Here is a 20,911-nt window from a genome sequence, read left to right as displayed (position 1 = left end):
TGTTTGGGAGAGGGAAAACCAATATGCCTCTCTAACCTTTCCCTAGGGTTTCCAGCTCCTTCAGCAGACTATCCACCAACCATGGATTCACTGGTGGTTCATCAGCCTCTTCAGCCTTAGAGCCTTCACTGACTAACCTACCGAGCAGAAGCCCCGCCTCTGCAAGTTGTCATTCTCTGAAGAGACTGAAACAAATGTATCTTGCTTCTACTCCAATTTGGTAAGATTTACAAAAGTGGTACTTTCCTTCCTCCTAAGCCTTGCTAAAAAATGCAAAGAAAAGATTACTACTCCATAATAAAGAAACTTTTCCACTCTTATATAACTGCTGATACTCAATGCCTTTATAGGCTTCATCTTCAGTCCTTTTATTTTCCTCAAAATGATCATACCCAGCCCAGAAGACACATACATCAAGTCCTATACAGGCTCTTTTGAATTATACATTTTCCTTGGAACAGTCTGACATTCCAGACATCTGAATAGGGAGCTACATGACCACTTTAATTCATAAAGGAAATTAATTCTGCTGCTGAAAGAGCTTCTCCTTGTTCCTTCCCACCACACTCCACTCTATCATTTGGATCAACATTAGCATTCATGTGTATGTCAAACCAGGAAACACTTCCAGGTGAAAGCTGACTTGTCTGTCCCATTCCATCCCATCCCACCAAACCATTGACCCAGTGGGACTCAGATACAGCTATAACCTTGGCACCCCAGTCCAAGGCAGGGAGAAGGACAAGACTGGAGAAGGGCAAAATGGCTTTTGGAATTGATCTGAATCTGGCCTGGACTGCAGCGAGCATGGAAGTGCTACGCCAGAGCCTGTTTCTAGTCAACCCGTACCGAATTAGCACAGGATCTTCCAAGATACATGTCAAAACACTGTAAGAAATGGATGTGACACACCACTGAATGCAATCTCTGTTTAATATAGCTTTATTCATGCCTCAGTTTTTCTGTACTCCCAGTTCAGGGCCAGATTTTGCAGGTGTTGGAGAGGCCATTTAAGCCACAGCAAATGGCAATTGCATATTGAAGCACATCAGTAATGGAAAAATTGTTTCAGGGTTTTACATGAATCACTAGTTCCAAACAGTAAAATTTCAATGATTCCATTTCTTTTATTCCATAACAACATTGTAAATATTGCTAAAATCCACTTATTTTACTGCACGATGAATAATCTTAAAAACATGGTTAATTACTTTTTTGTAGAATAGTTTGAGAATTATGACTGCTCAGAAAAAGAACTTTGATATCATCACTTACTTTTCAGATGGTTTCAAAGCAGAGATTAAGAAAATCTCAAATTTGAGCTCACCCAAATTTCAACGACATAGGATGAAACTAAATTTCATCAGACCTAGCACCTCTTGCACACCCTGCTAAGAAATAAAATAACTCCAATCTGATGACCACACTGTGCTGATATAAGCTTACATGCACTTACATTAATTAAGCCACCACTTACATCATCAATGTATGAGCAAAGTTCTAGTTCCTGACTGCATGCTTTATTTCACTTTAGAAGTAAAACTTAGCAAAAAAGTAGCATCAATGACTTACAGCGAATGCACATCTTTTTTTTTTTTTTCTCCAGATATATACAAGATATTCTCTCAAGTTACTATAAACTTAATGCATGCATAATGTAACAGAACAATTAATACTTTACACTGGTGCTGTATTTACCACATGTCAACTCCTTTATTTTAGAGGTTAGAGGTTTCTATGAAGTTCTTCTAGCCAAAGCACCCTACACAAATGCACTTAAGAGTGACAGGAATGAAATCCACATAATGAGGTATCCCTTTTAATGACACAGCCCTAGTGGATTGCTGCAACCAGAGGGGCAGTTCTGGAGATCGCTCTCTTCCTTGTATCAGCTCCGACAAATCCAACTGGTCTCACCTCACTGACCTGATTCTACTCACTAAATCAGCAGGATCCTGAGACACACAACACAACTACCATCCTGTAATTTAACAAATTGAATCATCATCGCTGAAGGGTCGTGAGAGGCTGCTGTGCCAGCACAAGCAAGAAGGGTAAAGGAGTGCAGCTGTTCTCAGAGGTCACTGTCCCAAGTGGCACAGGGTGTGATGAACTGCCCACACATCAGCCTTTGCTGCCGTCCAGTTGCTGCAGAGGTGGCCTGCCTTGGTGCTAACACCCATGGAAAGCTGGATCAGGGAGCAGAGACAAACAACAATTACCTTTTTCCTGATGCTTCAGTTCCCAACCATATCAACACCACAAACTAGGAAACATAAGACTAAGGATCAGCTTACAGTGCTACAGAACTGCACCTGATTTTTATTTTTTTATTTTTTTGATGGCTCAAGGCTGCAACACTACACATATAAACACCCTGAGCTGTTTTTCATTTTCAAGAGTTCAAGCAGCAGCAGCAGCTACTGTAAGAACAGGTGTGGCACATCTTTCTCTTCACTTCCTTCTAAATGGCAGTGTACAGGAGGACATTTTCTCAGACATTACTCATCCTGTTTCAAAAGTTGCCTGGAGCTTGAGATCTAATTAAAAGGTCACTGAAAGTCATATTTTTGCCATAGGAAAAGGCCACGAAGACATGCGACAACAATTACTGTAACCAGGCATTAGAATATTTGGAGTAGCTCAAGTTACTCCAAAGGAGTGAACAGGGAGACTTCCTTTAATCCTGCAGAGAATACTTACAAGTCCCATGCTAAGATTTGCTACACATTATAGTGGATGGCTCAGAGTGGCTTTTTTATTATTATAAATACTCTCACTCAGTTCCCTCTCCAGACCAGGAAATCTAGAGCCAAGGCCATTCTGTCTCAGTCTACTAATTCCAATATCAGCAGCTGAGAGCAAGAAAGTAGAAGACCATTTACAGCAGCACTGTCTTCATGGACTCCAGGGGCTAAAGGTCACTACCAGCAAAACTCAGGGCAAACATTAGGAGCATGGTAAGCCACCTGTAACAGCAAAATCACTGGGGTTTGGATCATTCAGGAGGTAAGTGCATCTCCAGAGGGCATGTCAGGATGTTTCTGAACACTTACTGCTCAGACAGGATGTAAAAAGTGTAAAAAGGAAAGAGAAATACATCTCTCAGCCTTCCAAGATGTGATGAAAACTTTATCCAGATAAGGCAACGTGCTTCTACTTTCACTTTGCAACTTTTCCCTAATGTCTGACACTGACAAAGCATATTTCACAATTTGTCTATATCTATCCCCAGGCTTTTCATATACTACAGTTAAAATTTAAAATGGGTAAGGAAGGTCTAAATTTTTACCAGGTGGAGGAAGGGGAGAATCTACTGGAAAACTTGGCCTTAGATACAGATTTCTAAAAATGGAGTCAAATTGTATGGTACATGGATCATTAGCTGTACAGAACTTTTTATAAGCAGTAATGGCTCAAAAAAACCCACCCTCAAATAAAAAATTCCCAAAATGTCATTATTAGGAAATAAATCAAGAAGCCTGCAGAATACTGTTTTAGAATATTGCCCATTCCAGCTATCAGTTTGCTAGCATCAACTAATTAGTCTGAAGTTTCAGACTGATCAAGATCATAACGCCTGCTATTACATAAAGAAAAAAAAAAGCCATTTAAATCTTGCCTGGAACCAGGGTTTGTTTTTTTAACACACATTGAATAGCCCTGAAAGAAAACATTTTGGATAAATGATAATTTAGAATATTAGATACATGACAGTTTACACATGTTTGAATTTTTAAACTGTCCTTTAAATCAAAAAGTCATCCTTAGGGAAGTCAAATCCTGGAACAGTTAGGAGTGAATTTTTAAAATCTAACTGATTTACAGCATGACTAAACAGCTTTAACATCACATATATATGTAAACCATACGGAACAAGAATCTAAAAATAGAACACCATGCCTTTTCCTAGAGACATTTCCAAGTCTCCAAGCATTATAAATTCAGCTTTCTCTAGTACAGGCAGGATGAAGTTCTTCCTTCTTCTCTCCCCTTCATTCTGCATTTTTATCATGCTTTCCTATCCAAATTTTTTGCTAATTTATGTACAGTACACTGAATAAGCTCTTTCCCCTTATCTCAATATTTTGTGTATCAAAGAACAGTTTTGGTTTTTATTTTGTTTAGCATTTATAGCCTGTCTTTTCCTAACATCTTTGCCGTGCTATCTTTTAAATTCTTAAATCCAGCTTCTGGATCATGATTTTAGAAAAGCTCTCAACAGACTGCCAGCCCACATGATGTGCTGTTTAATGGACATGCTTCTAGGCATTCCCAAACCTCTTGTAGGCTCCCGGATGCTTGTATCCTCCACACTGACATTCCAATGCAGAACATACCTCCCATTACTGCACACTCCAGCATGATCAGCAGCAGTCCAAGATCCCTGGGTTCTAGCTTCTCCCTCCGTCTTGCCTTGTATTCTTAAAACCAGTAAGAAACAAAACTCTGTTCAATCACTACCCTCACAGTTGTAGATATCACATCTCACCTTTATGTCTTGCTCCTCAGGTTTTCAAGGTAGGCATATCAAGTGAGGATCATCCCAACAAGTTTTTATATCAGATAGAACATTCTGCTTTTAAGCTTGTCATTTTAAACACAACTTCACTTAAATTTAGGTGTAAGATTATCCACATGCCACCTGTGTTTAATAAGCACCACATCCGTAATCCTTTTGCCCTAAGATTTACTTCCACACATTTAGGTGGACAATTCCTTTTCTTTACTCATCTACAGCCCATCTAGACAGGTGTGTTGATTTCAAAACATAAAGTCAATTACTAGGGCATTTAGAACAAGCTTGTAGTACCCTGGCAATCTCAAATCTTCATCTGTACCTCAGGCTCCATTCTCTTGGCTTCCAACCTTTTTCTTTACTCATACTTGGAAATAACAACCAAACATTTGGAAGCTCCAATGCAACACCAGGGTGAGCAGCTGCATGCCAGTACAGATGCAGCTGGAAAACCCTACTAGTATAGATGTGCTTTTACAGCTTTTCATTTCCAGAGTACAAACCAGTGAAGATGCATTAACTTCCTTCCACAAATCTTTTGACATAGTACTTGGCCTCTGAGGAGACCATGAGAAGAAGAGGTGACCACAAGCAGAAGAATGAAGAATTTCAGTCAATCCTCAAAATACTTTAACCTACTTCAATGCAACTGGAAACTCTTCAAAGTAGTATAGACACTGAGTCAGTACTTACAAAGAGGAAAGCCAAATAGCTGTCTTTCTACCTCCTTATGCATCATTGTAGCTATACCCCATTCCCTCCTTCTTCCCCACATAGAATTTAATATTTTCCTTTACTAATTTGTCTCCAGTGTCATCTAAGTAAACCTTGGCTACTTTGCCCATTCTCTGATTCTTTTAGCTCTTAAGTAATATTTTCCAATTGCATCGACTCACTTTAAAAAAAAAACAAAAACACTCAGTCCCAAACCACAGTTTATAAAGACTGTCAAACTTTTCATCCTTGATAATGTAGTTCAGACAAGTTAGTTTCTTTTTTGATGCTAGCTGAGGCTATGTAATCCTTTTCTTCCATAAACTTCTTTGGGATTCTCTAACAGAAAAGTCTGGAAGAGATGTAATCTTTAATTTTTTGCTTTACTTTATAATCTCTTAAGATAATATATATGCCACTCAGGTCATCTTTTTTTTTTTTTTTTTTTTAAATATCATGAAAAGGCTGCTCAGGACTGCTTGATAAATAACTTATCATTCCACCTTTGGGTTGCCACTGTGAATCTAGCAAGGACATGAATATTACCAAAAATGTTTTTAATCTCTTGGTAGTTTCATGTTCTTTGAAGTAACACACAAGTTTCAATCTGGTTCATATGGGCAGGTACACACACAACACAAGGTTGTGGCAATTATCTGCAAGACAGAGATACCATGCAGCACAGAGGGAAAAGAAGGCTGTGCTTATAAACTTGCATTTTTGTTGATCAAATTGTCTGTAAAGGAGTTTAAGTCTTGAAGACTATTCTTCTGGCAACTGTCCTAATGTTTATACCTTAATAGCAACAAAATTTCACTTTTATAATAATTTCAGGAAGCTTAACTCTTGTTTCCTATGTAATTTGGATTTTAAAACCAAGTCCATAGCAGCATCATTAAAAAAAATAATCCAGGACCATAAAAATCTTTAAAAAGAAGTAGCAGGAACAGTCATGTGTTAAACTATTCCACTTTATTATTTGCATGAGCAGCAAGTGTCACTTTGTCACTGTTTCTATTACTGTGCTCAGATTGCACCAGTAGTTACTCTTACACAGGAACAAAAATGCACCTAATTATTCTAAGAAATTTTACAATAGCAGAGTGCCTTGTGCAACCGCTGGCAAAAATTCGCTCCTGACTGATTGTTCCGCTGCATTTTAAAGGAAGGAAAGAAGCCAGAAGCATTCACAACTATATTATGTGAAACCAAAATTTAAGAAATTATTCTTTACTGAAGATCCACTCTATGAGAAAGGCATTTTCAAAGAACCAAGAAGTCAACCCGAAGTCTCATCTTTCTTACATGAGCATATTTGAATAGATCAAAACACCCAAGTCTAGTAAGAATCTTTATCTCACATGAAAAGTTTTTTTTGAGTGCCATCAGTTCCATCGCTCCTTCAAAATCTTCCTTTACAGACATTTTAGTAAATAAACTCAACTTAAAAGTTTTCCTTAAAGTAGAACTTCTAGAAGCACAGGTAAAGACATCTGGCCTGACCAATGTTTGTAGTATACTGATCAATATTTAAGACTTTAAATGATCTCTTTCCCACTCCTTTCTAATTCATGTACCTGCTTCTTTTTTATTCCAAGACTACAAGTTTTAAATCAAGTACTATGACTCCTCAACAATCTATTTCTGGATAAGTGTTAAAAGATTACAAGCTGACAGTGTTGATTTCCTCTTCCACAAATTGTTATGCACACCTAAAATTATTTCCCTGCCAATTAATTTTTTTTAAACACAAAAGTGATAACTAGCAGTCTCCACCCAAGTCTCTCAGAAAATGGAGAGGACAGGTTCTTAAGTGTTATATGGGACATGAAGGGGGAGGAAGAGATGAGGGCAAGGAGATTGAAGTAAGAAGTAGGTCTTGCCCATGCCTTCCTCTTGCAGAAAGATAATCCATTATCTTTCACCAGCTGTCACCCATTTCAGAGCTCCCCACAGAGCTCTGAAGGTAAATTACTGGAGCACATTTTCCAGTAAAGTCTCTGTATTATTTATTCTGTAGCTATCAAACATACACTTAAAGAAAGAGCTATCATTACTGATGTGCAAAATGACATATTACAGCCATTGACACAAAAGGTCATTGCTGCAATGTGTGCACAAGCGTGTATTGCTTTTTTAAAGACATCACTGCAAAGTGCCTTCTCTAAATACAAATAGGAAATGAGAAGTGAAGAATCTGAACTAAATGAAAGAGGAAATTAAGGACATGAGAGGAGGAGAATTATATTTCTCAGTAGTTTTAGCCAGCAAGACTCAGTACAAAAAAAGAAGTTATTGCCATTATTTTACTATCTGCTTTTTCTTACAAGGTATCTGGAAGTGTGCATGTACCAGAGCATCTGAAACAACTACAGAACACTTTGAAAAAAGTTTCTCCTGAAAAACTAACACATTATAAACTGCTCACAGACACAGTCCTTGCCCCAGAAGGGCAGTGGACCATTACATTATATAGTACTGTCAATTAATGCCTTCATGACATAGCTGACAGTATATGTTCTCTGAGAAGGATGTCTACCAGACTTCTAGGTATTTAGGAATGTAAGAATTTTGAAGAATCTTATTATTTTTCAAGGAGTTTGCTGGAAGCAACACACTCAAAGACATAAATTCATTGTATGGAAAGTCAAATGGCACTTAGGATACCCTATAGGCATGACACACCACTAATAAAGGACTTAGTTCTTGGGTTTTGCCCCATTTATACATTGCTATCCTCATCACTGATAGCACTTCCTGTGCTATTTTCCATATATCAATATGATTTTGAAACACTGAATTTGTTGTGCACTTTGGTTAGCTCACTGTGCTATCATCAGTAAAGAACATCAGCATTAAAACCACGTCGCAAGTCCAACTTCATGTAGGTCATAAAGCTCTTATTCTACAGAGGAAGCAAAAAACCCCAGCTACTATCTCCCATTAAATCTTTAGAACTATGAGGAAGATTTGTTTCACCCTGTTGTTAGCAACCGCTTAGCCAGACTCCTTATAATGTCAGATATAAGGATATTAGGAACTCTACTAAATAGAGATCCCTTTGGGATATGAGAACATATATCTAGAAGAACAGCTAAACCTGTATTTTTCATAAAGGATGATTCAGGCTCGCAGTCATGCAGGGATTTCAGGCTCTTCTGACACCTCCATGGAATAACGCTTTAAAATACTTCAACTGCTATCAAGGCCAACAACCAGACATAAGGAAACCACACTTGAGAAAAAGCACTAGACATAAAACATAGGTTCAAAGTTCTTAAAACCTGTTCTGGCAATTCTCTGCTAGGAACAAGGAAACTGGTGCTTTCTTTAAATACATGGCAGAACAACATGAAAAAAATTTAGTTTCCCTTCATTTACAAGCCCAGTTACAAGTTTGTCAATACTTACATTCAGAGCGTGGTAACCACCAAAGATTATCAAAAATTAATAGTAAAGGTACACAAGCTGTGTGAACTTCTTTATCTACTACAAGAAGAAGATTCTATTTCACATATTTCTTTGCATTTTGAGAAGTATGAAGAACAACTGTTTTCTATTAGAGCAGCCATGATGTAAAATGCATTTGTGAACACAGGAAAAAATATTATACTGAACCACACAGTAAATTTAGGTTGGCAGGGACCTCTGGAGATCGGAGTCCACCCTCCTACTCAAAGCTGAGATAACATCAAAATTCAATCAGGTGACACAAGGCCTGTCCAGCTGACGTTTATCCCTTAGGATGGAGAGACTATCACCTTTCTGGGAGACTCTTCCAGTGCCAGACCACCCTCAAGAGGAGTACTTTATGTCCCCCTGACTATTTGAATAGTCAGAATCCTCCTTGCCATAGCCTGTGTCCACTGTATCTCCTTTTTGGCAGTGCACCCAGGAAGCATCTGTCTGTGTGCCCTCCCTAACCACACATCTGGCAGTTGAGGATCATGATCAGCCCCCCTTCTCCAGGCTGATCAGCCCTAGGTATCTCAGGCCTTTCTTGCATATCTTGTACTTCAGGCCTCCAACCACATCAGTGTTTACTGCCAGACTCTCTTCAGTTCCCCAGTGGTTTTTCTGTACTGGGAAGCCCAGAAGTAGACAGAGTACCCCAGAAATGGCCTCAGAAGTGCTGCAAAGAGACAAATAACCACTTCCCTCAGCCTGCTGGCTACAGTCTCGCAGATGCAGCCCTCTACACAGGCAGCTTCTGTTTCTACAATGGTGCACCACTGACTTGTCCAACTAATTGTTTACCAGGATTCTCAAATCTTTTTCTGCAAGGCTGTTTTCTAGTTGGTCATTCCCCAGCTTTTACAGCAAGACTTCACACTTGTCATGCTGAACTCCATGAGGTTTCACAGTGTGAAGGAAGCATAATGCTGGTATGCAAAAGGTGAAGGACAGAATGTAAGGTCTGCTATCCCCACCCTCAACAAGTGCCCGAAACTGTAAACACAATCTTTACGATGTTTAATACTACCCACAAGAACAGGAAGGTTATACCTAGACAACCTATAGCTTCAATTCTTTCGTGATCAACCAGGGTACTTCTGCTCCTGGTCTGAGCCACTCAAATCCATGCATACCTTTAATGTTGAGGAAAATTACTGAAAGCCCTTTCCTAAGGGCAGTAAAAGCTTCTCCATCACCAAATTTAAATTTTTTTATTTAAATTTCTCCCCCTTCCCACCTTCTCAAAATGTTGAGTCTTTTATCTTTACAATTCACATCAGACAGAGTCAACTTCAGGATTCACAAGGATTGATTATTTCTAGCCATGGATGTAGACCTGCCTGGGTCAAGCCTGACTAGTATAGTCCTGTTCATAGAGCACTAAATCCAATCCAGTAAATCCTGCTGGCCCACAATATCACAAACACAGTGATAACCACAGTTCAGTTGCCTTAATAACCAGTAAATATTTCTAAGGGCAAGATAAAGACAGTGCATGGGCCTGATACAGCCTCCAGTTAGGCATCCCCACTGTATGTTGTCCTGTGTTATCTGGAGTATCAGGCCAGCAGGACCACAGTTTAAAAACAACTGTGTGTATATTGTCATTATTCCCAACTTAAATATAAACTGTTCAGGAAACCAAAGGCTGAACTTACTGGTAATGGAAATCTTCAGTTACATAACAGAGTAATTTAACACAGTCAAACTTAACTCCTCTCAGCAGCAATATGTTGCCACATGACTAAGGCATATTACTACAACTAGTTAAAGCTGGTCTGGAAAGAAAATGTTTGTGCTTCTTCCCTGTGACACAACTAATCTGCAACTTCTCAGAAAGTCTGCTCTGAAAGATGAAGCGTTGTGAGTTTAAGAAAAATACCATATTACCCTTAAAAGGCAGAAAGGTTAAATACCACAAACTCCAGCCTTCTCTCTGCACTATAACCCAACATGTAGCAATTACCAGCTCCATTAGGACATTTAGATCACTTTTAGCCTCTCGTACATGTAAAACTTTTCTTCTCACAGCCTCCTGTAGGAAGTCACATAGGGTGAGGTTCTGAATCATAATAATGTAGTTTCCTTCAGGGTGAGTAACTTGAGAGCATTGCAAGACAACAAAGTCACCCTAAAAGGAACCACTGATAGCAAGAGCACAGCGAGATCTCCTCCTTTGCTTAAAGAACATACTAACTAAAAAGAAAGAAAATGTGGCCAGATATTACATGGCCATTTCTCACAGACATAATGCAAATGCTCAGACACATAAACCTAATTTTAAAATTTTAATTTATTAATATCATTAACATTAATAATATAATATATATTATTATTATTATTATTATTATTATTATTATTATTATTATTTTAAAATTTAAATCTTTAATTTAAAATTTTCAATAGAAGCTTCTTACTTAAGTACACCTATAGGTATAGGAAAAACACATTTGCTACTCTCCTTTGGATCCAGAGTCCAAGAATGGACAGAAGCCTGCAGAACAAAGCCTGCAGTGCCCGCACACTGGGCATCCATCTCTCAGGGTTAACGAGAGACAAGGAGGGCCCAGACATGCAGCCATTATACACAGAATTGGGGGTGGAAGGAACTACACAGGATGACCTAACTAATCCTATCAGAAGAAAGAGCTAAATTTAAAGACTAAACATGCATCTTAAAAAGCAAACCTTTGGGAGCATATTTCAAAATTATATAATAGGATCTTCATGCCTGAAGTCACCCTCCTGCTGTTTCTACTCTGCCTTAATTACAGTAAAATAGAAAGACACTCAGAACACTCACAGCTTTCCTCATTGATAATCCAAGTCACACGGGCAGCAGTAAAGCCAACAGCAACACAGAAAAGCTCCATGAAGAAGCCAACTTTTGAGGAAGGATACGCAAAATGAAGATCATAGAAGTGATGTAACTGCAGCAGAAATCCAAAGGTGTGCAAGGCAATGAAAACATCCCCATCCACCCCCAAAGTACACACGGATCTCTTGAAGAGGCAGAGGGGGAACCAGGGCCAGAAGAATTCCTCAAGAGTGGGAAAAAGGTTTCAGATGCCCCACCAGTACTACTATGCAATTACTAGAAACCTTGTCCTTTCTCAGATGAGGACAGAGATTTCATCTACCCAGGGAAGGCACACAGTTTAACTCTTAAGCTAAGGGACCATTACTAGCAGGGCAATCACAATGTACAACAACCCCCCCCCATACTTCTGTAGTGTTTTGGGTAAAATTATACCACCTATAAAAAGAATGAATCCACAACCCGTGAACTACACAGTCCCAAATAAAAGTACAATATTGCCAGAAAAACAGTGGTTTAAGACTTCTTTAAGACCGACTTTCACATATCTACCTGAGTTTAAAACATGTGTCATCTTACTTGTTATCTTTCACCTAATTGTTTAATGACAATTACAATAATATAACCCAGGTTTAAGATGAATTAAAATCCAGATAGAATTCTGTACAGACTTTTCTAAAACCCTAAGCATGCATATCTTGCTAAACTGGCACAAACACATTTCAAGTAGGAGTTCACAAAGTTTATCCATGTTTATTTTTATGTTGGAAAACAATTATAAATGGTGAAAAGAATTTGGAATTTGTGCTGCTTCTGATCTTTTATCTTCTTGGCCTTTTGTAGAAAGGTAGCTATATGTATTCAGCCCTCAATGGCACTGCACTTAAGCAAATTAAGAACTATATCTCAGCCTTTATTAATGCACATCTGGTTAATAAATTCCATTAATTTTCAATGATTCAGTACTTGGTGAAGACACCCCACCAGTTTGCAAAGCTCGGATTCCCTTATGGAGGTCTCAGGTTGGGTGTCCAAAGATACTAATCACATTTGAAGCTTTAGGCCATGGTTAAGTAATAACAGGTTTCAGTGTTAAGACCCTGATGACATGAATGATAGAAATTAAGATCTCAGGCACTTCAGGATGCCTAAGGCCTCAGCTGGAAATGATGGATGCACACACTTAATCTGAATGCACTCTAAGTATATCTACAGACATGATTACTGAGGCCTATGCAAAATCAGGGCTTAAGAAAACAGTGTGTAGTTTCCTACTGAAGAAAGCTACATTCATTATAGTGAACAAGATCTTTATAAATGAAAGCTTGCATTCTGGCAATCTGCATACGCCGATGAGAAAAATAGGGTGGAAGATTTTAGTGTTAGGAGAGAGCTGAAATGAGCAGATCACAGTGAACCACAGAGCAAATGACAAAAATCCTTAGAACTGGAGAAGTTTTTTAAAATTAAATCTCTTTTCTTAAAAAAAAATAATAAAAATTAAAAAAATAAAAACCATCACAAAACCTAGAGCTTCACTGAGAGCATATTATTGAGCACGATACAAGCCCTTTGGTAACTACATCGAGAATACACTGGAATTCTCAAGTGTACCTTATGAAAGACCTAGGAAATTAATCTCAGCTCTGTTTAAGGCATTATCAAAGGCAACAATACAGCAAAAAGCTTTAACAAGCCACTTCTATTTTTCTAAAAAGTTGGTTTATGGTCCATCATCCTACTAATCTTTTCAGACTTGGGTAATGAAAAAGATGAACGTATAAAACTTTTCCTAATCCTATTCTGTTAACAGCTCAGATAAATTTGCAATTGTTAAGGTAAGTATTATAATTCTTCCTTTTTGTAATACCCATCTAAAACCAGCCCGCATTAATTGCTTCAAATTACACGCAAAGGATAAAATATAATTTTTATAAATACAAAGAACCTGTAGTTTAACGTTCCCAACTAATCTCAACTACAGATCAACATTTTTAAAATCTGAAACATTAATACAGAACCATAAAGTAAAAGCAACTTGCTAAAAATAGCTAACGAAACAAGTCTCCTCAGTTCAGATTCACCCAGTTAAAATCATTTGTTCTAGTAGGTGTGGAAGAAACTGACTCACTCCCACACGTGAATTGTTTGCAAAAATAGGTTAGTTCAACTTAATTTGATTTAAAAAGTTCATTGTACTGGATCTGTTGGCTAAACTGAGTTCCAAGACATTTCATTGGTAATGCAAAACTCTGCCAACCATGAAAGTTTTAAGGATGTAAATTAAGTAAATTGTTTCACAAAATATTATATCTTAATATATGTGAGAAATCAATATGAAAATAGGAGTGAAACAAGTCAGAAAAATCATTAGATTTATGGATGCTTATGAAACCTTATTTCTGCATTCTATACCTTATCACGTACCATCACTGATAAACTCCTAGCTGCACACATTTTTTCCTATATGAAGACAAATTTATCCATGACTTACTTATCCTCTTCTGAGTTTTCATAGATAAACAAAATTAAAATGCAAAATACAGATCACAGCCTTTAACATAGCACACAATTCCTCAGGCCCTCACTAAAGACCTGTGCTATTTATTAGTACCTTTATCCACAGAAAAGCAATACTGACTTCCTTCTATGGGACAAAAGACAAGCTTCACCCAGGAGTCTGTCACTTTAACAGCACATGCCTATGGATCACTCATCTTCCAGACCACATTACTTTCCCACTACTAAAACATGACTGCACCATTCAGTACAATGTTTTACTGCATAAAGTTTTACAGAAAAAGTCATTAAAGATATTGCCTCGTTCTAAAAATAACAGATTAAAACAAATGTCCTCTAAAGAGTCCATCATCACACAGCAGCAGGGTTTGAACTTCATGCCCTCAGGTCATTAGCCCAGCCTACAATGCTGTCAAAGATGACATGGCAGCTTGGGCTACTTCAACATGAATTAATCCTAACAAAGGTTTTTTAAAAGAACAAAACCAGTTTAAAGCAGAGAATTCGGGGAACTGGGATTTGGCGGCCATGCTCACACTAAGACTTCATTAGCAAAGGTGATCCAAGCTATGGTGCACCATATCTGACCACAGGAAAGCCTTTAGGAAGGGTTCCAGCTGCATCCACACTGTACAAAGAAACTGTAGTGATCACCACCACTCGCCTTCCCAGAACCTCTGAAAGGCACCTGTACCTGTACACTGCCCTGGTGGGCCCTCAATCCATACTCTCCTGCTGTTGGCTCCAGTATAAGAGATAATAACAGGCTTTGCTGGATAGAGGATGGAAGTAGAGGAAATTTAGCCAAAATCTGAAATTCAGTTGTCTTGTTCATCAGCTGTCTTCATTATCTAACCACAGTTGTTTCACACTTGTGCCCAACAGGCTTATCAGTCACTGCACAGCTTTTGCCTGCACAGAGAAGGACATTATACAAACTGGCAGAGCCTGAGGTCCCTTCCTGGCTTTTTATGTGTATTTCTGCAAGCAGGAGATGGGGTAGGAGTGCCAAAGGGAAAGAAGAGAGGAATTTAAGCCCTCAAGTCAAGAGATATAACATGTTATCAAGTGACAGTTTTTCCTGGTGTAACCCTGAAAGGCCAAAAAAAAAAGATCCTCATAAGCAACGCTCAAAGTCCAACAACTCTAAGATCATCTCAAAAATACTTAAGGATAGTTTCTGTCTCCTATATCAGCAGCACACTCCCTCACACATCATGCCCCTGCCCTTACCTACCACTTTGTCTAGTACATCAGTAACTGTGGCAGTCAGAGGACTAGATCTACCCTGCAGCTCGTTTTGAAGATGCTCTAATGCAGGCTGGGAAGATCTTCTCAAGTCCTCATCTACACTTCTAAACACAACTTCTTTTAGGCCGAGAGCAAGCTCTATACTATTCTGACAGAAAGGCCACCTTGCAAGATTCTTCCTTCCCTCATTAGGTATTCTTTTATTTGAAAGGTTAAGGTGCCTCTTTAAGAAGAACTGGAAGGAAGAGAAAGAAGGCCAGCAAATCAACCTGCAAAGTTCACAAAGCCCCTCCAAGCAGCAAGATCCAAACTTGAAGCACCAGTCCTGACAGCGACCCAAAGCTGTGAATCACTGCACCAGCACAACAGCAGCCCTTCCTGGTAAACGTTCTGTGTGTGATTTTTTCTATCTATGGTCCAGCCTCGAGTGTAACAGATATATACCCAAAAGTGGCAGCTCAGGGCTAGGCTAGAGGTTGCTTTGAGCACTGTGTGTGTACATTTTTCTCTCCTCTAGTCCACACTGGGAGCACATTGCTGTTACTACAACAGCATCCACTATCATGCCAGACTGTCTTGAGGAGCTTGACAGCAGGTGCCCAGCTGGCCTACTTGTGCTAATCATCTGCAATCTTCCTTTTCCCCACAGCTTCAGCCCCCTTTAAGTTCCGCTCAGGAAAAAGTAAAAACAAACACACAGACAAAAAAAACCATTGCCACCTTCCAAAAGCAGAACACCACTCCAGTTGAGTAGCAGACCTTGTACAAGCTGAGAACATAGAAGATAAGTCAGCGTACAAACAGGCAGCTCATAACACATCAGGAGAAATAGTCCACAGAAGTATCTCATGCACCTGCTTCGAGCAAAAAATCAAACACATTTCAGATCAGTTTAAACCACTTTGACATCATTTTTGAGGTGTTCTCACAGAGAGAACCAGCCAGTACATAGTCCGGGAGTGAGACAACACCAAATGAAGTGTATGGGGACATGTGCCACCTTGCCCTCTGTAGCAGGCCAGCAGTATGACACAGGGTCAGAGGAAACAAAGGCTGGAGCAAGAGAGGCTGTGCAGCACCAAGATAATTTTGAACACAAATAAAGCCCATTCCTGTCAGACTTTCCCCTGAAGACGCTTGCCTACTGGCTGCAAACTGTGCCAAGTAGCTGTCCAAAAATGGAGCAGCCGGTTGCACCAGTCCCTGCTGACTGGAAGTAAGGGGCAGTGAGCACCAGCCACAGCCAACTAAGATAACTCCTGAAAAACAAGGTGATGTCAGACCAGCACAAAACTGATGCCAGCCAGCAAGGTGCCCTGGCAGCAGCCACTCTAGCACAGGATTATGCAAGACTCAGATGCCTCAGTATGACAGAACAAGAGGCTCCATTGGGAGGAACACGCTGTACCTGAAAGCTAAAGGACAGGTGGTGCTCGGACACCTGAGCTGCAGCAGTGCTGCTCCAGCACTCCTGTGCTTCTCTCCTTGTCAGGTTAAACAAGGGATAGCACGCTTTTTTTTGCAGCGCATGGACAATACCACCCCACAGCACCAAGGCACTGGTGTGCACCACAGTCCATCAGATAAGTCCAAAGGACACGTAGCCTCCTCTGTGCTTGCTGATAGCTTTAAGAAGTCTCACTTTCAGAGAAGAATGAGCAAAACCAACTAGAATAAAGAGGACTCCTCACTGTTAGGATTCCTCTCTATTTCCCACTCTAGGAGCAGAAGATGCAGCAACAGTTTAAAAGACATTAAGCACAGACTGGGAAAATTCTTACTGAACATGCAGACATAGGTCCATTATCTAAGAGATTTGGGTTCAATTCCCACTGAGAATACTGAGCATTATTTCAATATCTATTATATAAACAATATACTGATAACCAACTGGGTGGGATCTTATTCAACATAAGTTATAAATAAAAATAACTAGAAGAAAAGGACTTTGGACTCCTCACTTGCAGCTCAGCTAGCTCTTCTCCAAAGATATCTGGCATAAAGATATGTGTATTATACATCCACTATAGGGAAAAAACAGTCTGAAAGCTCCAATCACCATGGGAAAGCTGTAATTGCCAAGGTTAAAATGGCAGATTCTTACAACATTTGTAAAGCAATGGAAGCCACAAGCTGCCTCAAGGCGAATGGCCACACCCTACGCTCTCCTTTGGTTAGAAAATAGGAAGAAGATTTTGAAGAAATAAGCCTGTGGCAGGTCTGCCAGGAAGCAGCAGTGGGATTTACAGGACAGAAGCAATTGGATCCACCATTTGGAGCTCAGCAGCCTCTGCAGGTAAGGTGTGAGGCTTCCACAGATGTTGAGTAGGGACAAGTTGGCCCAAGTATCACAAGATAAACATGGAGTTTAATTTTTTGGACTCCCCATTTCTCTTCTCCAGCAACCAAGTGCCGGCTCCAGAATATGAGCAGCATCATGCTGCTGTCAGAGAGCAGAGGTATCCACATCCAGACACTACACCATACAAGTCTTCATCTCCTCTGCACCACACAGCCAGAAAAAGCCCTGCCTCAACTACCACGCCTGAACTCTCTTTTCTCTTGGCAATTAAGAATGAGAGCAAGTCCATTAGCGACGCTGAATCATTTCAAGGGAATTTCACAAGTGTGATACCTCACACCCAGTTTTAAATTCAAAATTTTAAAGAAATGCTTATTACATAGCTCAGTTTAATTCAAACTTAGAACCTATGCAGCTTATTTCCATTGTCAGTGATAAGTCTCCATTTTGTCAAAAGGAAATTCTGTCTGCAGTTGATAAAGAAACACTGGTCTTCAAAGTATATCCCAAATATTTAACTACACTCTCATGCTTCCACAGACACATAACAGCACAAAAAACTTGTGCACATCAATCCAGAATATCTTCTAACAGAGAATCAGGCTGTAATTAAGACATATCATGACATAAGGAAGATTAGCATGTTTGGCATGATAGTTTCCTTATAAGCTGGAGGCAGAAACAAGTTCCTTGTCAGTGGAAACATACTGTGAGGGCATTAGGACACAGATAAAAGGTGTCTCGTTGCTGGCATTCATTAGTTTTTAACAGCTTGAAGGAAAGGGAGGAGCACAGGGTATCAACTGTAATTGCTTTTAAGGGTATCCCTTGTTGATGGAACACAAATATACAGCAGTCCAGATATAGGCCCACCCCCTTACCATCAAGAGCCTGGATTATAAACTTTTATCCCTACTCTGCAGCACCAGATGGTAGCTCACATACATTTCAATTATTTATTGAATAGGCACTTTGTTATACCAGGGTAATCCCACACTGCAGTAAGAACTACACACTGTTTTTATTGCGAGCTATACTTTTCATCAAGTCAGTAACCTTTTCACATTCAGTGAACACAATAAATAGAATTAAAAGAAGCGATTTTATAAACAATTGGATAATCGGCCTCTCCATCACATAGAAAATGACAACGCGGGGATCAATCAGTGAGACACAACCACCAGCAGTGCTATAGAAAAAGCACATCATTCTCTGGCCTGCCCCAAATCCTTTCCTCAACTTCAGTGCTCAAAGTACCTTTGCAGTCTGATCTATCACACTTAACAGTTTGCTGGTGTTCAAGCCATTGGCTTAAAAAGAAAACACCCTGAATGCACTTCGCAGAAGATGCACAAAGCTCCCACGACAAAACAAATAATCAATGTTCCCCGGGCTGCAGCCTTGGGGGGCAGATGTGATAAAGTGGTTAATTATTCAGTTGGCAATCGCATTACTGACGTCAATAGAAGAGTCCAGGAAGTGAATCCTCTTAGTTTGTTAGTGTATGACAAAGAGTGGTGGTCCCCACAGAAATTAAAGAGAACCAGCTGTCCCTTCATGGTAGTGCTCTGGTCTGTAGTGCTGAAGACGCACATTTGCATTTACTGAAGTAAATCTGCCCCTCCCTCTCCCTTAGGAAACCCTTTGTTTTCTTGGTTAGTTTTTGTTGTTTTGGCGGCTTTTTTTAAGAGTGGTCTTTTAAGGCCTAATTAACTGTACATGCATGAAACAGCTGATAAACGGGACAATGTACTCGTGAGCAATGATGTCTCCTCCCTCCCCTTCAATTCTCATTTCCATAGAGAAGTTAAGTCACCTTCATCATGCATTATTATTCATAACTTACTCAGCTGAATAAACCAGTCAGCCACCATGGCCGCTTTAACATAAATTCATTTAGACTTGCAGCAGGGAAGGATTTCTGCTCTCCACATACCTGCAGTCAATAGCCTCTAACTAAACAACACTGGATAGGAAACTTTTATCCTAAGTGTTACCAAAAGTATCCACATTTTCTTTTGTCAGCGCTCTCCGGACTACGGGAGGTCTCTCATTATCAGGCTGCTTAGGTCTTATAAAGGCCGCCTAGAAACGCTCTGTCCTTCGCGGGCATACCCAAATTACAAAAAAGACTGCATGATGAACGGGAGCTGTTGTTTCTTCAAGACATACACATACACACCCTCTCCAAAGCAACGACCCGGCACCAGAGCAGCATTTCAAAGCCTGAGCCTGCTGTACTCCCCTCCTCCCCTCCCCCAGGTAGGAAACCCTCCGAGGAGCGCCGGATTAGCCTGACATTTCGGGCTAAGCCAAGCAGGGTTTCAGGCCAAGGACACTCCGGTGCTCTTCCTGCCGCCGGCTGCCAAGCGGTTCGCCTGGGACCGAGGGAGGAGACCTGCGGGGTCAAGGCCCGGCTGGCGGCGGGGGTGTTCCCCAGGGAGGCGCCGCATCCAGGGGCGGCGTCTCCGGCCGCCGCCGGGAGCAAGGAGCACCGTGCGGGGCCGGGCCGCCCCCGGCCCCTCGCAGCCCCCGGCCCCGGCCCCAGCCCCCCGGGCTCACCCCACTCGAGGAAGTCGGACACGTATCGGTCGCGGCGGAGCGGCGAGTCGCGGCTGCACTCGGCGTAGACGCCGACCAGGAGGTCGAGCAGAGTCTCCACGCTCAGCACGCTGTCGTGCCGCTGCGGCCCGTCCAGCACCAGCTGTTCCAGCCGCTTCAGCCGCACCTTGGCCGACATGGTGCCGCTGGGGCGGCGGGCGCGGGGCGCGGGCGGGACGGGGCTGGGGCGAAGGCCCCGGGGCTCAGCCGCGCTCGGCAGCCCCGCGCCGCCTCCCGCGGCCGAGCGGCTCCTTCCGCGGGCTCCGCCTCAGGCGCGGACGGTCCATGGGCCGGGCCCGGCCACCCCCTACCCCGCTGCGCTGCGGCCTCGCCCCGGCAGCGGCAGGGAAGGGAAGGGAAGGGCCGATCCCACTCCCGCCGCTCCTCCCCCGGCCCGGCGCGGCCCTCGGAGCGGCCCCGGCCACGCCCCCCGCGCGGCGCCCGCGCGCTCCGACGTGGGCGGGGCCGCGCAGGAAGGTTGGGCCGAGCGGGGACCCGTAGCGGCAGATTCGCCGCGGAGCGGGCGGGGGGCGGCGCGTGCGGAGCGTCCGCAGCAGCAGTTTCGTGTGTCCCGCTCTGTGTGTGCGTGCGTGTGTGTGCGTGCGTGTGTGTGCGTGTGAGTGTGTGAGTGTGTGTGTGTGTGTGTGAGTGTGTGAGATCTCCTTCGGGAGGGCCTCTGATGTGAGACGTTGGTGTACTTTCGAGTCTGAGAAAGGAGATCTAATCAGTG

General features: G+C 41.4%; 1 protein-coding gene across 1 annotated transcript in view; it reads right to left on the bottom strand.

The window, feature by feature from the left end:
- Positions 1–20,496, bottom strand: part of CDC42BPB (CDC42 binding protein kinase beta) — a 94,622-nt gene extending 74,126 nt beyond the window's left edge. The window contains exon 1 of the mRNA XM_017807421.1: positions 20,143–20,496. Within this exon, the coding sequence (XP_017662910.1) occupies positions 20,143–20,320 (178 nt within the window). The 5' untranslated portion in view covers positions 20,321–20,496. The remainder of the gene's footprint in view (positions 1–20,142) is intronic.
- Between the last annotated feature and the right edge of the window lie 415 nt (positions 20,497–20,911).

Source organism: Lepidothrix coronata, unplaced genomic scaffold, assembly GCF_001604755.1.
Source record: "Lepidothrix coronata isolate B3197 unplaced genomic scaffold, Lepidothrix_coronata-1.0 Scaffold19, whole genome shotgun sequence".
In the NCBI taxonomy this organism is placed as follows: Eukaryota; Metazoa; Chordata; class Aves; order Passeriformes; family Pipridae; genus Lepidothrix; species Lepidothrix coronata.
Note: the sequence above shows the minus strand (reverse complement) of the source record. Positions and strands in the feature narration are given on the sequence as shown.